Below are 15,939 nucleotides of genomic sequence, written 5' to 3'. Positions count from 1 at the left end.
TCGTTCCCATTTAGCCTGGACGCATTAATACAATGAGGCACAGTATTCTTATATCATTAAAACACTAGCCAGTTAATTTCATGTCTTTTGGTTACCATTGTTTTTGTCCTGTTGCATGAAATAAACCCACAGTGTAGATGAGAATAATTGACCATTGACAGCCACACCCTGACGGGAACGGATGATTAAGGCCAATGAAGGCGTTTCAGTTATGGTTAGGCTAATGACTTCTGCGTGGTTGCTGTGGTGGTCTCAACAGACGCCTGATTTCCATGGGGATCTGAATAACGATTTGCATTGGAAGAACATGGAAGGATTCTAATGCAAATAATGAGTTTTAATACAGTTGAGTATTCAGGGTGTTTAGTGGGGGCGGCAGTTGATTTGAATCAGAGGCCAACAACTCGTGTGTGTGTGTGTGTGTGTGTGTGTGTGTGTGTGTGTGTGAAGCAGTCTGACGTGGAGAAATGCGAGAGATTTTATGCGAGGCATGTTCCTACAAGATGCTGTGTAGCCACATCTCCCAGTCATTCTATTGTAGAGACTTGGTAGTTAGGCTAAATATTAGCCTTAGTCTACTAAGGTGATATTACCTCTACCTTAAACCTCAGATAGGCTACATAGTCTATAGGCTCCTTTTGGCTGACCCCGACACTTTGTTGGTTGGGGACAGCTGTGTTGTGTGTTTATCTATCAGAGACCAAGTTGGATTCCTCAGTGGTTTAAAAGCACTTTCCCGTGGTGATCAAACCTCAGTCACTTGAACAACACTGACTGCACAACTGTCTAAGCAGTAGCATAATTGTAGCGATAGTCTGAGCGATGGCGTGGAAACTTCTTCCAATATAAGGCTAGTAAATAGCCTAACACAGTTGGCTATCAGATCTCAGCACCACAGTCATGAAATCAGTTAACATCTTAAAGATTGCACTTCGACAGTTTAACAAAGTGCTAATGTAAGACAAACATGACGTGTAAGTTTCCTAGTAACATTTCTCTTAGGTTAGGCATATGTTCTTCAGCCTTGGGCTGTTTTTTTTAGTCAACAGTTCGTCAAACATTTACCTGCAGAGTGGGGTTAAGTTAAATGAGGTGAAGGGAAAACTACTAGCTGATACATGTCCTCCCTGTCTGTTTAGGCCTGACCTGCTTGTCAGACGGATATCTAATTGAGTAATTGCCGTTGTACCGTCCCTCCCATTCCCCTCTCCGCTGGCCACATAATCCAAGTTGATAATCCACCGACACAGAAAAACAACTACAGATCAATTGTCTGCAGGCCAGGCCATTGTCTCTCTGTAGCCTATATTTGAGGTGTTTGGCGTCGCCCACTGTTCAATCATATTTGTTTGGATTAACGTTGACTAATGAGTTTTGGCTCAGGTCTCCCACTCAGCAGAAAGGCTGCCACTCAGACATTTTTCTGCTAGATAGTTTGGAACAGGGCCTCACCTGAAAAATGTGCGGCGCACAGGCCTAAAACGCCACTCGCCTAATTAGCCCAAAGAACATTGATCTTTCCCCATCAACGATGTGCAACCACTGCTCTTTGGTAAATGACTTTCTGTTGAATGGACCAGGGACCAGATTTGAGCATCCCATCTTCTTTGCCCCCTCACTCTCTTTATTTTTCTTTCTCATCTTCACATGTTCTCTTTCTCCCTTCTTCACCCCCCCCCCCGCCTGCCCTATGAATTGAAGAGATTACAGCAGGCACTCCTGGACCTCAGAAAAGCAGATTACAGAGAGAGAGGGAGCGAGCAAGAGAAGGGGGATCTGTACAGCATGGATTATGATGTATCCTACTCAGTGGGTCTCTAATCCAGAGATGGACAGAGCGATTGAGGGTTAAAGGATTGGGTGGGCTTCGGCCAGGTGGACACTGCGGGCAGCACTGTTTTAGTACCGGATAATTACAGTCAGTGTGATAAACCATGTTTGCAAACGGCTGTGATATTTTATTACACCATTTCATTACACCATGTTAGGCCTATATATATATATATATATATATATATATATATATATATATAATCTCTCTACAATTGGCCCTAATTCATGCTTGCATTTTCTCCTCTTTCATAACCTTTCCCAATACCGTCTTTATTGATTTTTAAAATAACTCACAAGTACTCTAAAAACCTATTTTATTTGGCTCTCTCAGTTCAACGCTACACTTAGAAGAAGAAAAAAGGGTTCCAAAAGAGTTCTTTGGCTGTCCAGGTAAAACTCTTTGGTTCCAGGTAGAACTCTTTTGGGTTCCATGTATAATTTTCTGTGGAAAGGGTTCTACATGGAACCAAAGGGGTTATACCTGGAACCAAAAAGGTTTCTTCAAAGGGTTCTCTGAAAAACCGTTTTAGGTTCTAGATGGCACCTTTTTTTTCCTCCTAAGAGTGCACTGCGACTGTGCATGGGCCTCTCTTGTGCCTCCTCCTCCCCCCCTCTCTGCTGCCTGTGTGTTCAGTACGGATTACTTATGGGCGCAGCTTGTCAACGCTAGCTTGCTCAGACACAAAATAAGAGACTGGTTGAGTTCGGGCTACCTGCCTGCGAGGGAAGGATGTTGGTTATGGGGAAGTGAAACAGGTCGCACATGAAGTGCTCGTTTCTATTCCGGGCCCGCTGTGCGTTTTTATATCCGACAATACAGGCATCGGGATGGACAGTGTAGCGTCGGCTGGCTCGGCGCTGTGCATACAGGACCGGTGCCCAAGTGATACAGATACTATAAAGCAGCGTGTGGACATCACGTCCAAATTGAAAACACCTCATGACATGGTAGAGTAAGTGGCAATATTATTATTTACGTAATGGGGCAGTCTGCCCTCCAAATTGAAATATTTGGCCGGTTTGTCCTCGTATTTAAATGCCTTTCATAAAGGTATAGGCTACACTCGTATCCATGTGGGTGGGGAACTGGGAGGGTGAGTGGTTGTGGGCAGTCAGTGATTGCCAATTGAAAGATGGATGGGCTGGTAGAAAGGATATGAACGTCATTTGATTCGAATGGCCATTTCGGAACCCGTGTCTGCCGTACGTTTGCGTCTATAGCAGTCTGAAATCAGCGATCTGATTTGGCTAATTTCTGACAGCATCTGTTATTGTGCTTGTATAATCCATATCTCACGTAGACAGCGCGACTTCACGGAGTTACATTCTATCGTTGTTTACGTGCTTGGATGAAAGTAATCTTCTAAAAACAGAGCTCTAAATAAAATATATGCAATATTGTGGTAGTTCCATTTGACAGTCGTTTGCACCTCTACATTGCATGATGTGTGATTTAGTTTGTAAACTCACTGACAGATTGACACGAGCACGCGCGTGATAATGTCCGGTTCGGGTTACACCAGTGACGTATTTGAGGGGTTACACCCCATAGAATTAGAATACTAGAAAGGAAATGAACCTTCTTATGACGGGATAAACTTAAACCATTTTGGTCAGGGAGTTGGTCAACCCTGGTTTGCTATTTCTGTGATGATAAAAAAATATTTAAAATTGTGAATTTGAAGAATTTATCTGCACTGTATGTTAGCCAGCCAGCCTTTTTTAGAGGAATGATTCCATTTATTTGTCAAATCAACTTCCAATATTGTAACATCCTATTCACACAATGCAGTCAATCCACAGCCATACACTGTCTGAAATCAGTTGATGGTAGGATTAAGAATAGTTGTAAATGTAACAAGTAGGCCTACTGATATTGTATAATATAATAGCACTCTCAGCCTCCCAGGAAAACACACATTTCTACATTTATGGTCTATTTATATTTTAGAAGCTATTTATACTGAAAAGTGCATAAAACCTTTAACTGTATAATTATATGATAATATTTTACGTTGACATTAATTCTCACAATTTTTGATATCACATACCTTTTATTTTCCTACTTAAGAAAAATTAGGATTATGCCTCTACTGGCATTCATTTCAATTAGACTTGTTTGGAATTCTCCCTGACCAATATGGCTGCCACTTTGAGTGTTCAGTTACATATCTCCTCTAGTAATTTAATAGGATCTCTATGGCACACACTCTCCCAAACTGAACACAATAACAAGCTTATTAGTGCCCCTGGGTAGGCCTGTATGTGGATATAATTAGGCCTACTGTACTTTGACTGTGCACACAATTTAGTTGCAATGTCACTGAATTATCACTCAACTGTACTGCAGGGTCCCCCCCCAGCACTACACAGCTGATTCAAATAATCAAAGCTTGATGATGGTTGGTTATTTGAATCAGCTGTGTAGTGCTAGGGCAAAAACCAAAACGTGCACCCATGTGGGGGGGCAGGACCGAGTTTGGGAAACCCTACTCTACTGTACATGGATAAAGTGCTTTGAGACCATTTCTGAATGCACAAATCTGGCAGCAGGCATCGCCTCAAGTGTTGGCTCATTCCTATGATTTCATTATTCAGAATCACAGCTACTATTGGTGGGTTATTTCACAAGGGGGTTGTTACCTTGGCGATAATGCTGATATTAACCCCTAGCCCCCCCCCCCTACCTCTGGTCACCATGACAACTGGCAGTTGGACCAGTGTGGTTTTGGCAGTAATGAGAGAAGAGTTAGAGGAAAGGGAAGAGAGACTACAATGGAGAAGGGGAAGCTGACTGAACTGAGGCTATGGATAGAAAAAATACTGGGAAAAAAAGAAGAGGGGAACACTGAGAAAAGAGAAACAGAAGGTGCAGGAAGAGAGAAATAGAAACAGATGCAAAAGAAGCGGTGAACAATACGATCTAGAGGTTGGTGGTAGTGTATAAATGCTTGTGGCTGTATACAGTGGAGTCTGTGTGTGGGCTATGAGTTATTGTTTGAGATGAACAAAATGATCAAATGAGCTCACACAGTAGACCACAGTGTCTGTTGAAAGAGACTGTTTGTGTGTGTTTATAGCTAGTTAGTACGATATGATTGTAAGAGTCAAAACAGAAGGCGGTTGTCAGTTTTCACCAAACTGCAAATTAAGAGCAAGTCTGCAACCATGGAAACTTTTGTTATGGCATCAATACAGCCATTTTTATGGGGCCATGACCTGAACTCTGAACATGAGCTGCACATATTATGGCAGCAATATAGGTTTGACCTTGTCTTTAAGTGCAGAATGTCTGCTTGCACTAGAAGGAAGACAACAGCATGGCTGTGTAAGCACACTACACACCTAACTTGATGAAAGTGCTCTTCATAAAAACCTCCATTGAACATTTTCTGCCCTAATGTGTTTCTCATGTAGGCGTATTCATTCTTGCTCCGGTGCCTTGGAAATAAGATCAATTGAGAAACAGCACCTACCTACTGTAGTATTACCAAGCAGTGCTTTTTTCATTTATGTTGATGGTAGAGGAAGGATCCACAAGGTTCATACCACTGCACTGCCACAGGTAGGATATCTAGGCTGTATAGGAATGGACAGTGTCTGACCGCTCTAATCACCACCAATCAGTTGGGAGAAAGGTTAGAGTTAGTGGTTGGTTATTAGTGTGTTTTTAGCTAAATACAATGCACAGTACTTCCATCCTTTCCAGCATGGCCAGATAGGCTTAACTACTTACATCCTTGGCCACCGTGACATCTTGATGATGACATGAATATGTATGTCCATACTCTTTCCCTTAGCCTACCACTAATCTCTCCTCTTCTGTCTCTCTCTTCAGTACCGCCAGTAACTCTCCGCGCAGCACCCCTGGCAGCTCCCCCTCTCTGCGCCGCCGGGTGCTGGGGGGTAGTGGTGGGGGTGGAAGCAGGACCAGCGACGTGGAGGGTGGCCCGGGGGAGCGCAGCGGGGAAAGGAGGGGTTCGGACAGCCCCCTGCCCTCCGCCGCCGCTTCCGCATACCCCGTCGCCTCACGCCATTTCAGCCGCAACGCCAAGGTAAGGGTGACCCCGTCTAATGCCACTCTCATTTTGTTATGTCAACAGTATACCGGGGCCATATTCAGTAGGAAAAGGAGGTGGAGCGTTGCAGACAGAAATGTCATGAATAGAGCTGACGGGATTCCTTTGTCTACACGTCAGAGGCATTTGTGTATTTCTATACTATATTTCTATCTGAACGTTCCACAACGTTGTGTCCTGCTGAACACAGCCCTGCTTAGAGATAAGGACAGACATGACGACACAGCCACGGAGTCGGTAGTCATTGGCCGTGTCCGAATACCCAAATTTGCTTTGTAAATAGTAGCCATTTTGGGAAGGTGAGAAAAGTCACTTTTATAGTATGTGAATTGTAGTGCTTTAAATGTCAGGATGTCATACTCATTTCGGGAATTTAATCTAGTAGAAGTCGCTGAACACTATTGAGGAAGAGAATATTCTTTCGAGACCCACGTGTGTCTGACAACAGCTGATAATCAGCTGATGGGATGCGCTGTACCAAAATGTATGAATGAAGGGAATAAACGCAATTGCCATTAGATACATTATCCGTAGGATGCCTAGTATGCTGATATTTGTTGCTTACTGCATTTGTTTTTACTAAACAGTACGTTCTAAATAGTATGTGGTACGATTAGTATGGAGTTTAAGTAATGGCATCAGCATGCTTCAGTTCGGCTGTCGCCTAGCTGAACACAGCTAACCGAAAGAGTGTGCTCGCACACTCCCTTAAAAGACATTAGCTGGAAAAACTAGAAAAAAGCCGCAATAGTACTTTGTCCATTTTGACACACCGTAGCCAGTATACATTTCCTCAAAATAGTCAGAATTAATCTACGATAACTCAAGAAATCTGTCATTAATTTTGACCTTTTTGCAGAGGAGATCTGTCGTGTACTTTGACTTCTACATTTTAGTCACGGCCACAGTGTTAAATGGCATTGGAATAGATTGACTGTGGGCAGATTGGCTTTTAGCCCATGATTCATGCATTGACAAATGTTCAAGGCCCAGTGCAGTCAAAAATATGATTTTCCTGAGTTTTTATATATACACTGCTCAAAAAAATAAAGGGAACACTTAAACAACACATCCTAGATCCGAATGAAAGAAATAATGTTATTAAATACTTTTTTCTTTACATAGTTGAATGTGCTGACAACAAAATCACACAAAAATAATCAATGGAAATCTAATTTATCAACCCATGGAGGTCTGGATTTGGAGTCACACTCAAAATGAAAGTGGAAAACCACACTACAGGCTGATCCAACTTTGATGTAATGTCCTTAAAACAAGTCAAAATGAGGCTCAGTGGTGTGTGTGGCCTCCACGTGCCTGTATGACCTCCCTACAACGCCTGGGCATGCTCCTGATGAGGTGGCGGATGGTCTCCTGAGGGATCTCCTCCCAGACCTGGACTAAAGCATCCGCCAACTCCTGGACAGTCTGTGGTGCAATGTGGCGTTGGTGGATGGAGCGAGACATGATGTCCCAGATGTGCTCAATTGGATTCAGGTCTGGGGAATGGGCGGGCCAGTCCATAGCATCAATGCCTTCCTCTTGCAGGAACTGCTGACACACTCCAGCCACATGAGGTCTAGCATTGTCTTGCATTAAGAGGAACCCAGGGCCAACCGCACCAGCATATGGTCTCACAAGGGGTCTGAGGATCTCATCTCGGTACCTAATGGCAGCCAGGCTACCTCTGGCGAGCACATGGAGGGCTGTGCGGCCTCCCAAAGAAATGCCACCCCACACCATGACTGACCCACCGCCAAACCGGTCATGCTGGAGGATGTTGCAGGCAGCAGAACGTTCTCCACGGCATCTCCAGACTGTCACGTCTGTCACATGTGCTCAGTGTGAACCTGCTTTCATCTGTGAAGAGCACAGGGCGCCAGTACCGAATTTGCCAATCTTGGTGTTCTCTGGCAAATGCCAAACGTTCTGCACGGTGTTGGGCTATAAGCGCAAGCCCCACCTGTGGACGTCGGGCCCTCATACCACCCTCATGGAGTCTGTTTCTGAACGTTTGAGCAGACACATGCACATTTGTGGCCTGCTGGAGGTCATTTTGCAGGGCTCTGGCAGTGCTCCTCCTGCTCTTCCTTGCACAAAGGCGGAGGTAGCGGTCCTGCTGCTGGGTTGTTGCCCTCCTACGGCCTCCTCCACGTCTCCTGATGTACTGACCTGTCTCCTGGTAGCGCCTCCATGCTCTGGACACTATGCTGACAGACACAGCAAACCTTCTTGCCACAGCTCGCATTGATGTGCCATCCTGGATGAGCTGCACTACCTGAGCCACTTGTGTGGGTTGTAGACTCCGTCTCATGCTACCACTAGAGTGAAAGCACCGCCAGCATTCAAAAGTGACCAAAACATCAGCCAGGAAGCATAGGAACTGAGAAGTGGTCTGTGGTTTCCACCTGCAGAACCACTCCTTTATTGGGGGTGTCTTGCTTATTGCCTATAATTTCCACCTGTTGTCTATTCCATTTGCACAACAGCATGTGAAATTTATTGTCAATCAGTGTTGCTTCCTAAGTGGACAGTTTGATTTCACAGAAGTGTGATTGACTTGGAAATACATTGTGTTGTTTAATTAAGTGTTCCCTTTATTTTTTTGAGCAGTATATTTCCACATGAGTTTGGAAAAATATTGTGAAATTTAGAAAATGATGAGGATGCCATTTTTAGTGTAAGAGCTGTTTGAAAAGACCATCTGGCATTTCAACCTGTTTTGCTGGGATGGAGTTCCAAACCTCTCTAACAATAACAGTTCGTTTTCAGTTTATCCCTCCCCACTCCTAGACAGTCTTAGCAAAATTCTTGCTTAAGGAATTGTTCTTTGCTAAGAAGCAATTTTTCTTTGTTTTTAATCAAAATGGTTAAAAAAAAAATCACAGTAAGGTACTTCATTTTTACACAAATTATTTAATATTAAGATAAAAACGTCTGCATTAGACCTTAACACGCAGGACAGTCAGAGATGATAGAAACACACACAGCAAGCTTGATAAATGACCAGAACATCAAGGAACGCCATACAGGCCTAATAGCTCATTTTTCCGCAGTGTCCCTTTTAACCTATTCCCCAACTACATGAATGTCAAAATAGATAAGACTCTACATATACTGTTTAATGATGGAGAAACCTTTTGGATGCTGTTCGTCACTGATTATCCGCTGTTCTTTCTTTCCCTTGCAGAAAATGCAAAGCTGGTACAATGTAAGTATACACTTCAAGGAACTGTTCATTAGGGTCTCACTCCGGTGCACTTTATTCTGCTGATGGTAGCTACAGTGTTTCCTGGTTGGAGTGCACAGTACAGTATGAAATAGCACTTAACAGTGAAATGGCACCAATCGATGCCGAAAACGGTGTCTGTTAAATTGCCGCCCCCCCTCATTTAACCATTTCACTAAGCTTTGAGCTTTAGCTGATTGAACTGTTCATTCACCTTAGTGTTCTCATTTACCTACTCAGCCTGTCGCTTTTACCTCAGGGACATAGTATCTGATGTAACCTCACATGCCAGATGTACAGTGGGGTCCAAAGGTATTTGGACAGTGACACATTTTTGTTGTTGTTTTGGCTCATATAATTTTGAAATTATACAATGACTATGAGGTTAAAGTGCAGACTATCAGCAGAGTCTTGTTGGGAGTCACAAGCTTGATGTAGTCATTGCATGCTAGGAATATGGGAACAAATACTACACTTTTGACTACTTTAATACACATATTAGTCCAAATACTTTTGGTTCCCTAAAATGGGGGGGAACGATGTACAAAAAGTGCTGTAATTTCTAAACCGCACCTGATATGCATGAAAATACCCACAAATGAAAGCTGACAGTCTGCACTTTAACCTCAGTCATTGTATCATTTCAAATCCAAAGTGCTTGAGTACAGAGCCAAAACAACATTGTCACTGTCCAAATACTTTTGGAACTCGATGTATATACAATATTCATAGACACGACTGGTTCTGCAAGATTATATTTGATAAAGCATAGAAGAGCAACAAAGTAATCTTTCTCTCTCAGGTTCTCAGTCCAACTTATAAACAGCGCAACGAGGATTTCCGTAAACTCTTCAAGAAGCTGCCAGACACGGAACGCCTCATAGTGGGTGAGTGACGCGCACGCTCACAAAGACGTACTTTGTGCGAGTTTGCATCTCTGTGCTGACACTGTGGAAGTGAAGGGCTGATGCTGTTGCTTTGTCAGCCTGATGTCTCTCCTCCAACCTCCTCTTCCTCTCCTCCCCAGACTACTCATGTGCGCTGCAGAAAGACATTCTACTCCAGGGGAGACTCTATCTGTCAGAGAACTGGCTCTGCTTCTATAGCAATATCTTCCGCTGGGAAACCACTGTAAGTTATAGACGCACGCACACTTTTTGTTCTTCTGTCCTCGTCGGGACATAAATTTGATTTCCAATAAAAATCCTATTTTCCCTAACCTTAACCCCAAACCCAACTCCTAAACCTAACCACTTACCCTAACCCTAATTGTAACCCTAAACCTAACATCTGAGCTTTAAATAGCCTTAATCCTGTGTCTGGGGGGGGGGGGGTTGTTTGTGAGGGAGAATTTTCCTTGTTGAAGAACCAACCCTCACACACACACACACACACACACACACACACACTAACCCTCCTGTTCTGTTCAGATCACAATCCTGCTGAAAGATGTGACCACCCTGACCAAGGAGAAGACTGCCAAGGTCATCCCCAACGCCATTCAGATCAGCACCGACCACGACAAGGTGAGCCAAGGGGCTCGATATTCAGTCACATAGCCTACTATGAGAGTAGTGGAATAAGTTCAGAGTTCAGAGTAGTGGAAGAACAGTAGTTAACAGGTGCATCAATGATATGTAAAGAAAAATCACTTTTTATTATAGATTCTTGTAGACAGTATACGTATTGTTTAGCTCAGTGATTGTCAACTGGGGGGTGTGGGGGGAGGGTCGCGGGAGGTTTATTTTGAAAGGATACCGCTGCAGCGCTTACTGTTGCTGACTTTACACGTGCAGTGTGTCCGCAGTGGTGAAATGGCTAGCTACGTTCGGACTTGGAGGTTTTTTGCCCTGCACTCACTCACCAATCCAATAACGTTCCCCCCCCCCCCCCCCCCCCCACACACACACACACACACACACACACACACACTGATCCAATGAAATGACAGATTTCTCGACACACACACACAGAGATCCAATAAAAATGTCATTCTGCAGCATTGTTTTGTTTTAAATGTGACACGTCCACTTAGATAATACAGATCTTCTGACAGCTAGCTTGATTGACGGCTAACTATGCAGGTGTGTTCTGCAGGCCTTGCACATGTGCATAGTTAACTGTCGGCTAGCCATCAGAGTAAAATCATGGACAAGTTTTTAAAACGTGCAGCTCCCTCTTCATCCATTGCTGCTTCCCATATGAACACCAAGGCAGACAACCCGGTCCCGGTCAACAAGAGAAAATACCACCTCCGACTTCATCAAATATGGTTTTACATATAAGACGGGCAGGGTGAGTGTAGACCGCAGTGCGTCCTATGCAACGAGCTATTAGCTAATGAGAGCATGAAATCCCTCCAAAATGAAAAGGGATCTGGACATCAAGCATCCAAGAGTTAAAGATAAGACAGCTGACTTTTTTTTAAAGGAAATGTCAATATCTGGAGGCCTCACAAGATTAATTGAAGAACGTATGCACGGTACAAGAAAAGGCACTTCGCATCATACCTTGTGGCCCAGCGCATTGCTAAGTGCAAAAATCCCACACCAGCGCAAAGGATCTCATACTCCCTGCTGCGATTGATATGTGCACCGAAATCTTGGGAGAGTTTGCCGCCAACCAACTTACCTTCTTACATCTAGGCGTTCCGCTAGCGAAACCTCGTTCCGCCAGCAGAACGCCTAGCCAACAGCCAATGGAACAGCAGGGAGCGAAATTCAAAACATCAAAAATCGAATAATTTCAATTTCTCAAACATATCACTATTTTGCACCATTTTTAAAGATACACTTCTCCTGAATCCAAACACGGTGTCCGATTTCAAAAAGGCTTTACAGCGAAAGCAAAACATTAGATTATGTTAGAACACCACCTAAACAAGAAAAGCCACACAGCCATTTTCCTAGCAAGGAGATGTGTCACAAAAACCCCAAATCCAGCTAAAATGAAGCACTAACCTTTGACGATCTTCATCAGATGACACTCCTAGGACATCATGTTACACAATACATGTATGTTTTGTTCGATCAAGTTCATATTTATATCCAAAAACAGCATTTTACATTGGCGCGTGATGTTCAGAAAATGATTAGCCCCCAAAACTTCCGGTGAATGACCACAATGTGCACATTCATGTACAGAAATACTCATCATAAACGTTGACAAAATATAGAACAATTATTTAAAGAATTATAGATTTACTACCTCTTAATGCAACCGCTGTGTCAGATTTCAAAATAACTTTACGGAGAAAGCACATTGTTCAATATTCTGAGTGCATAGCTCAACCATCAATGCAAGCTATACAGTTAGCCGTCAAGCCACGGCGTCGTCAAAACTCTAAATTACTGTTATAAATATTTTCTTACCTTTGCTGATCTTCGGCGGAATGCACTCGGAAGGACTCCCACTTCCACAAGAATGTTAATTTGTTTGATAAAGTCCATCATTTATGTCCAAATACCTCCGTTTTGTTGGCGCGTCCAGAACACTATTCCAAAAGGCACGAGACGGGGGCGCAAATCAATAGACGAAAAGCTCAAAAGTTCCATTACCGTTTGTAGAAACATGTCAAACGCTGTTTCCAATCAAACCTTAGGGTGTTTTTAACATAAACAATCGATAATATTCCAACCGGACAATAGCGTATTTATTACAGAATAAAAATAAAAAATGCTATCCATGCGTGAACGCGCATGAAGTAACTACATGACCTCAGACAGTACACTGCTTGAACCGGCTGTTATTCGGTCAAAATTCACCATAGAAGCCTCAAACAACTTTGTAAAGACTGTTGACATCTAGTGGAAGCCTTAGGAAGTGCAAGTTGACCCCACAGACACTGGAGTTTCAATAGAAAATGGTCTGAAAGACTACAATTCTCAGACTTCCCACTTCTTGGTTGGATTTTTCTCAGGTTTTTGCCTGCCATATGAGTTCTGGTATACTCACAGACATCGTTGAAACTGTTTTAGAAACTTCAGTGTTTTCTATCAAAATCTACTAATAATATGCAAATATTTGACTCTGGGCCCGAGTAGTAGGCCGTTTAATTTGGATACGTTTTTCATCCGGCCGTGAAAATACTGCCCCCTATGGCGAAGAGGTTAAAACCACACCCCTATCCAATGACAGGAGAATCCAGGACATGTCTGAGGGCAAAATACGCCAGACATCCAAATGGCCATTTCACACTGCAGCTTGTTGAATCTACAGATTTGGCTCAACATGCAATTCTAATGGTCTATGTCAGACACGCCTGAGATAATAACTTTGAGGAGCAGTTCCTTTTAAGTGCTTATTGGCCCACCACCAACACTGCAAAGCCTGTCTTTAACACAATGGATATGCACTTGGGCTCCGTGGGACTGGCCTGGGATGGGTGCGTCGGTGTGACCACTGATGGGGCAGCTGCCATGTCGGGAAAGCACTCCGGGGTAGCAAAGTGGATCCTGGAGAGAGCACAGAGTGCGACGTGGAACCACTGCTAAATACACAGGGAGGCATTGGCAGCGAAGGACATGGTGCCTGAGCTCCACGCCACTCTCCAGGATGTGATCAAGCGTGTCAACTATATCAAAAATAGTTCTAGGAAAAGCAGGTGTTTCAGGCCTTCTGCAGGGATATGGGGAGGGAGCACCATCAGGTGCTGTATCATGCAGAGGTCCGCTGGCTTTCCAGGTATAAAGTGTTGGGTGGTTTTTATGAGCTTCGATTAGAGATTGCTGCGTTTCTTTTGGTAAACAAGTCCCCTCTGCCCGAACTTTCCGATTGTGAGGAAATGCTCGCGCAGGTTGCCTACTTGGTGGATATTTTTGATCTGAATTTTCTCAATGTGTCAATGCAAAGGAGGGGGCACAATCGATTATGAACAGAGGGACAAAGTGGATGCCTTCAAGAGGAAGCTTACCGTTTGGGCAAATCATGTTTCTAACGGGAGGGTTGACATGTTTCCCAATGCTGATTTCAAGATTCAGAATCCGATCAACAAAGCGCACGGCGACACCATTAAATAGCATCTTGTCAAGCTGCAGGGAAAGTTTTGCAACTACTTCCCGGAGGAGAACAGGAGACAAGACGACTGGATACAGGGACCCCTATCGAGTGGAGATGGGAAGCATCACGTTGCCAAGCAACGGAGAGGATCTGCTGGTGGAGCTGTCATTTGATCTTGGATTGAGCATGCGCTTCCCGGAAATGACACTGTCACAGTTCTGGTGCAGCGTAATGGGAGAGTATCTTGCTCTCGCTTGTCATGCAATCAGAATCAAGGTACCGTTCAGCACTACCGATCAGTGTGAAAGTGGCTTCTCTGCAATGGCAGTGCTGAAAACAAACTAAAATCAGAAAAAAACTGGACAGCCAGCATGACCTCCGAGTTGCCTTGCCAACCATCACCCCAGACTTCAATAATAAACTTTTCAAACTAAAGAAACACCCCCAGCTTTCCCACTGATAGGCCACAGGTTAATGAGTTATTGTTCACTATGTTAATTATTATTGTTAATTCATTCTGATTTTCATATTACATTTTAGTGATCTGGTTAAAAATGTACACCTTTAAAAAAAAAAGTCAAGGTTGTGAAACTATTGACATTGTAATTGATAATTAAGAATTCCTAATTCTATTTTAAACACTGGTATGTGTTACTTTTCATGAACATTATTGGACTGGTTCTGAGTCTGATCATTTCTTACTCCCCTCTCCTGAACTGGTTGTCTAATTTTAAATGGCTTATTCTCTTCAATTGGTAAATGTTTTCTCAGTTAATATGGCTGTGTAATGACTCTCTTTTAATACCATAATTGAGAGAGTCTATTTAGCAAGTGAAACCTGCCCAAAATGGCAGCTACAATACAACATTACAAAATGTAATAATCAACATTCCATAATATTGGGTCGTGACTCAATTGTCATATTTGGGTCCCAAGGCAAAACCAGTTGAGAAACACTGGTTTAGATGCTTCCGATGCTTGACAAATAACAATTTTTTTTATCATGGCAAAATAGACTATTTCTGTCATGGTTTTTGACAAGCTGAATCAATAGCAATGACCACTAGCCATCATTCCATCGTTCACTCAATTTGTTTTCCTCTGTGCTTGCTCTCTTTCTCTCTCTGTCGTTTCATCCAGCACTTCTTCACGTCTTTCGGGGCGAGGGACCGCAGCTACATGATGATTTTCAGACTGTGGCAGAACGCACTGATGGACAAGGTACCCACCTCTCCCACCTCCAGCTCTCGCACTCCTGCCAGTGTGACATTAACTGGGCATGTATATCACCGTGGCGGAACGAAGGCACTTCCAAATACTGAGAGGGGGCAAACAGTATTATTTATGTCGTTTATTGGATAATATAACTATTCAGTGATGAAATATAACAAAATGCAACGCATATAACACTGACCAAAACTGTCGGTTACTGAATGATTGAATTATTGATTGACGTTTTAATGTCCTACAAGAGGAAAGTCCAAGAAGTTAGTGAGACATTGAGACGGTTAATGTCTGTTTCCTCTCAGCCTCTGTCCCCAAAGGAGCTGTGGCACATAGTCCATCAGTGTTACGGCACTGAGCTGGGCCTCACCAGTGAAGACGATGACTATGTCTCCCCCACCGACGAGCACATTAACGGTCTACTGTGAGTGTACATGTTCGCTGATGTCCCAGGATTATCGATCCCTTAAATTAAAAGCCACTACTGGGATTGTGAATTGTTAATCATGTTGTTTCTTTCTCCTCTCTGTCTTCCCATCCTTCATTCTCTCTCATTTTCGCTCTCTTTCCCCTATA

At 43.4% G+C, this 15,939-nt stretch overlaps 1 protein-coding gene across 4 annotated transcripts in view; it reads left to right on the top strand.

Moving 5' to 3' along the window:
• Positions 1 to 15,939, top strand: part of LOC115177513 (protein Aster-A) — a 37,769-nt gene that overhangs the window by 8,533 nt on the left and 13,297 nt on the right. For 3 of the 4 annotated variants that reach the window (XM_029738379.1, XM_029738362.1, XM_029738356.1), the window contains exons 2-8: positions 5,672 to 5,888; positions 9,103 to 9,123; positions 9,944 to 10,028; positions 10,169 to 10,272; positions 10,572 to 10,667; positions 15,280 to 15,360; positions 15,669 to 15,787. In XM_029738379.1, coding sequence (XP_029594239.1) covers positions 5,672 to 5,888; positions 9,103 to 9,123; positions 9,944 to 10,028; positions 10,169 to 10,272; positions 10,572 to 10,667; positions 15,280 to 15,360; positions 15,669 to 15,787 — 723 coding nt within the window. Of the gene's footprint in view, positions 1 to 2,440; positions 2,787 to 5,671; positions 5,889 to 9,102; positions 9,124 to 9,943; positions 10,029 to 10,168; positions 10,273 to 10,571; positions 10,668 to 15,279; positions 15,361 to 15,668; positions 15,788 to 15,939 lie in introns of those variants that run through there. The other variant, XM_029738369.1, reaches the window with a different exon arrangement.

Source organism: Salmo trutta, chromosome 3 (genome assembly GCF_901001165.1).
Source record: "Salmo trutta chromosome 3, fSalTru1.1, whole genome shotgun sequence".
NCBI lineage: Eukaryota > Metazoa > Chordata > Actinopteri > Salmoniformes > Salmonidae > Salmo > Salmo trutta.
This window is presented reverse-complemented; position numbering and strand designations above follow the sequence as displayed.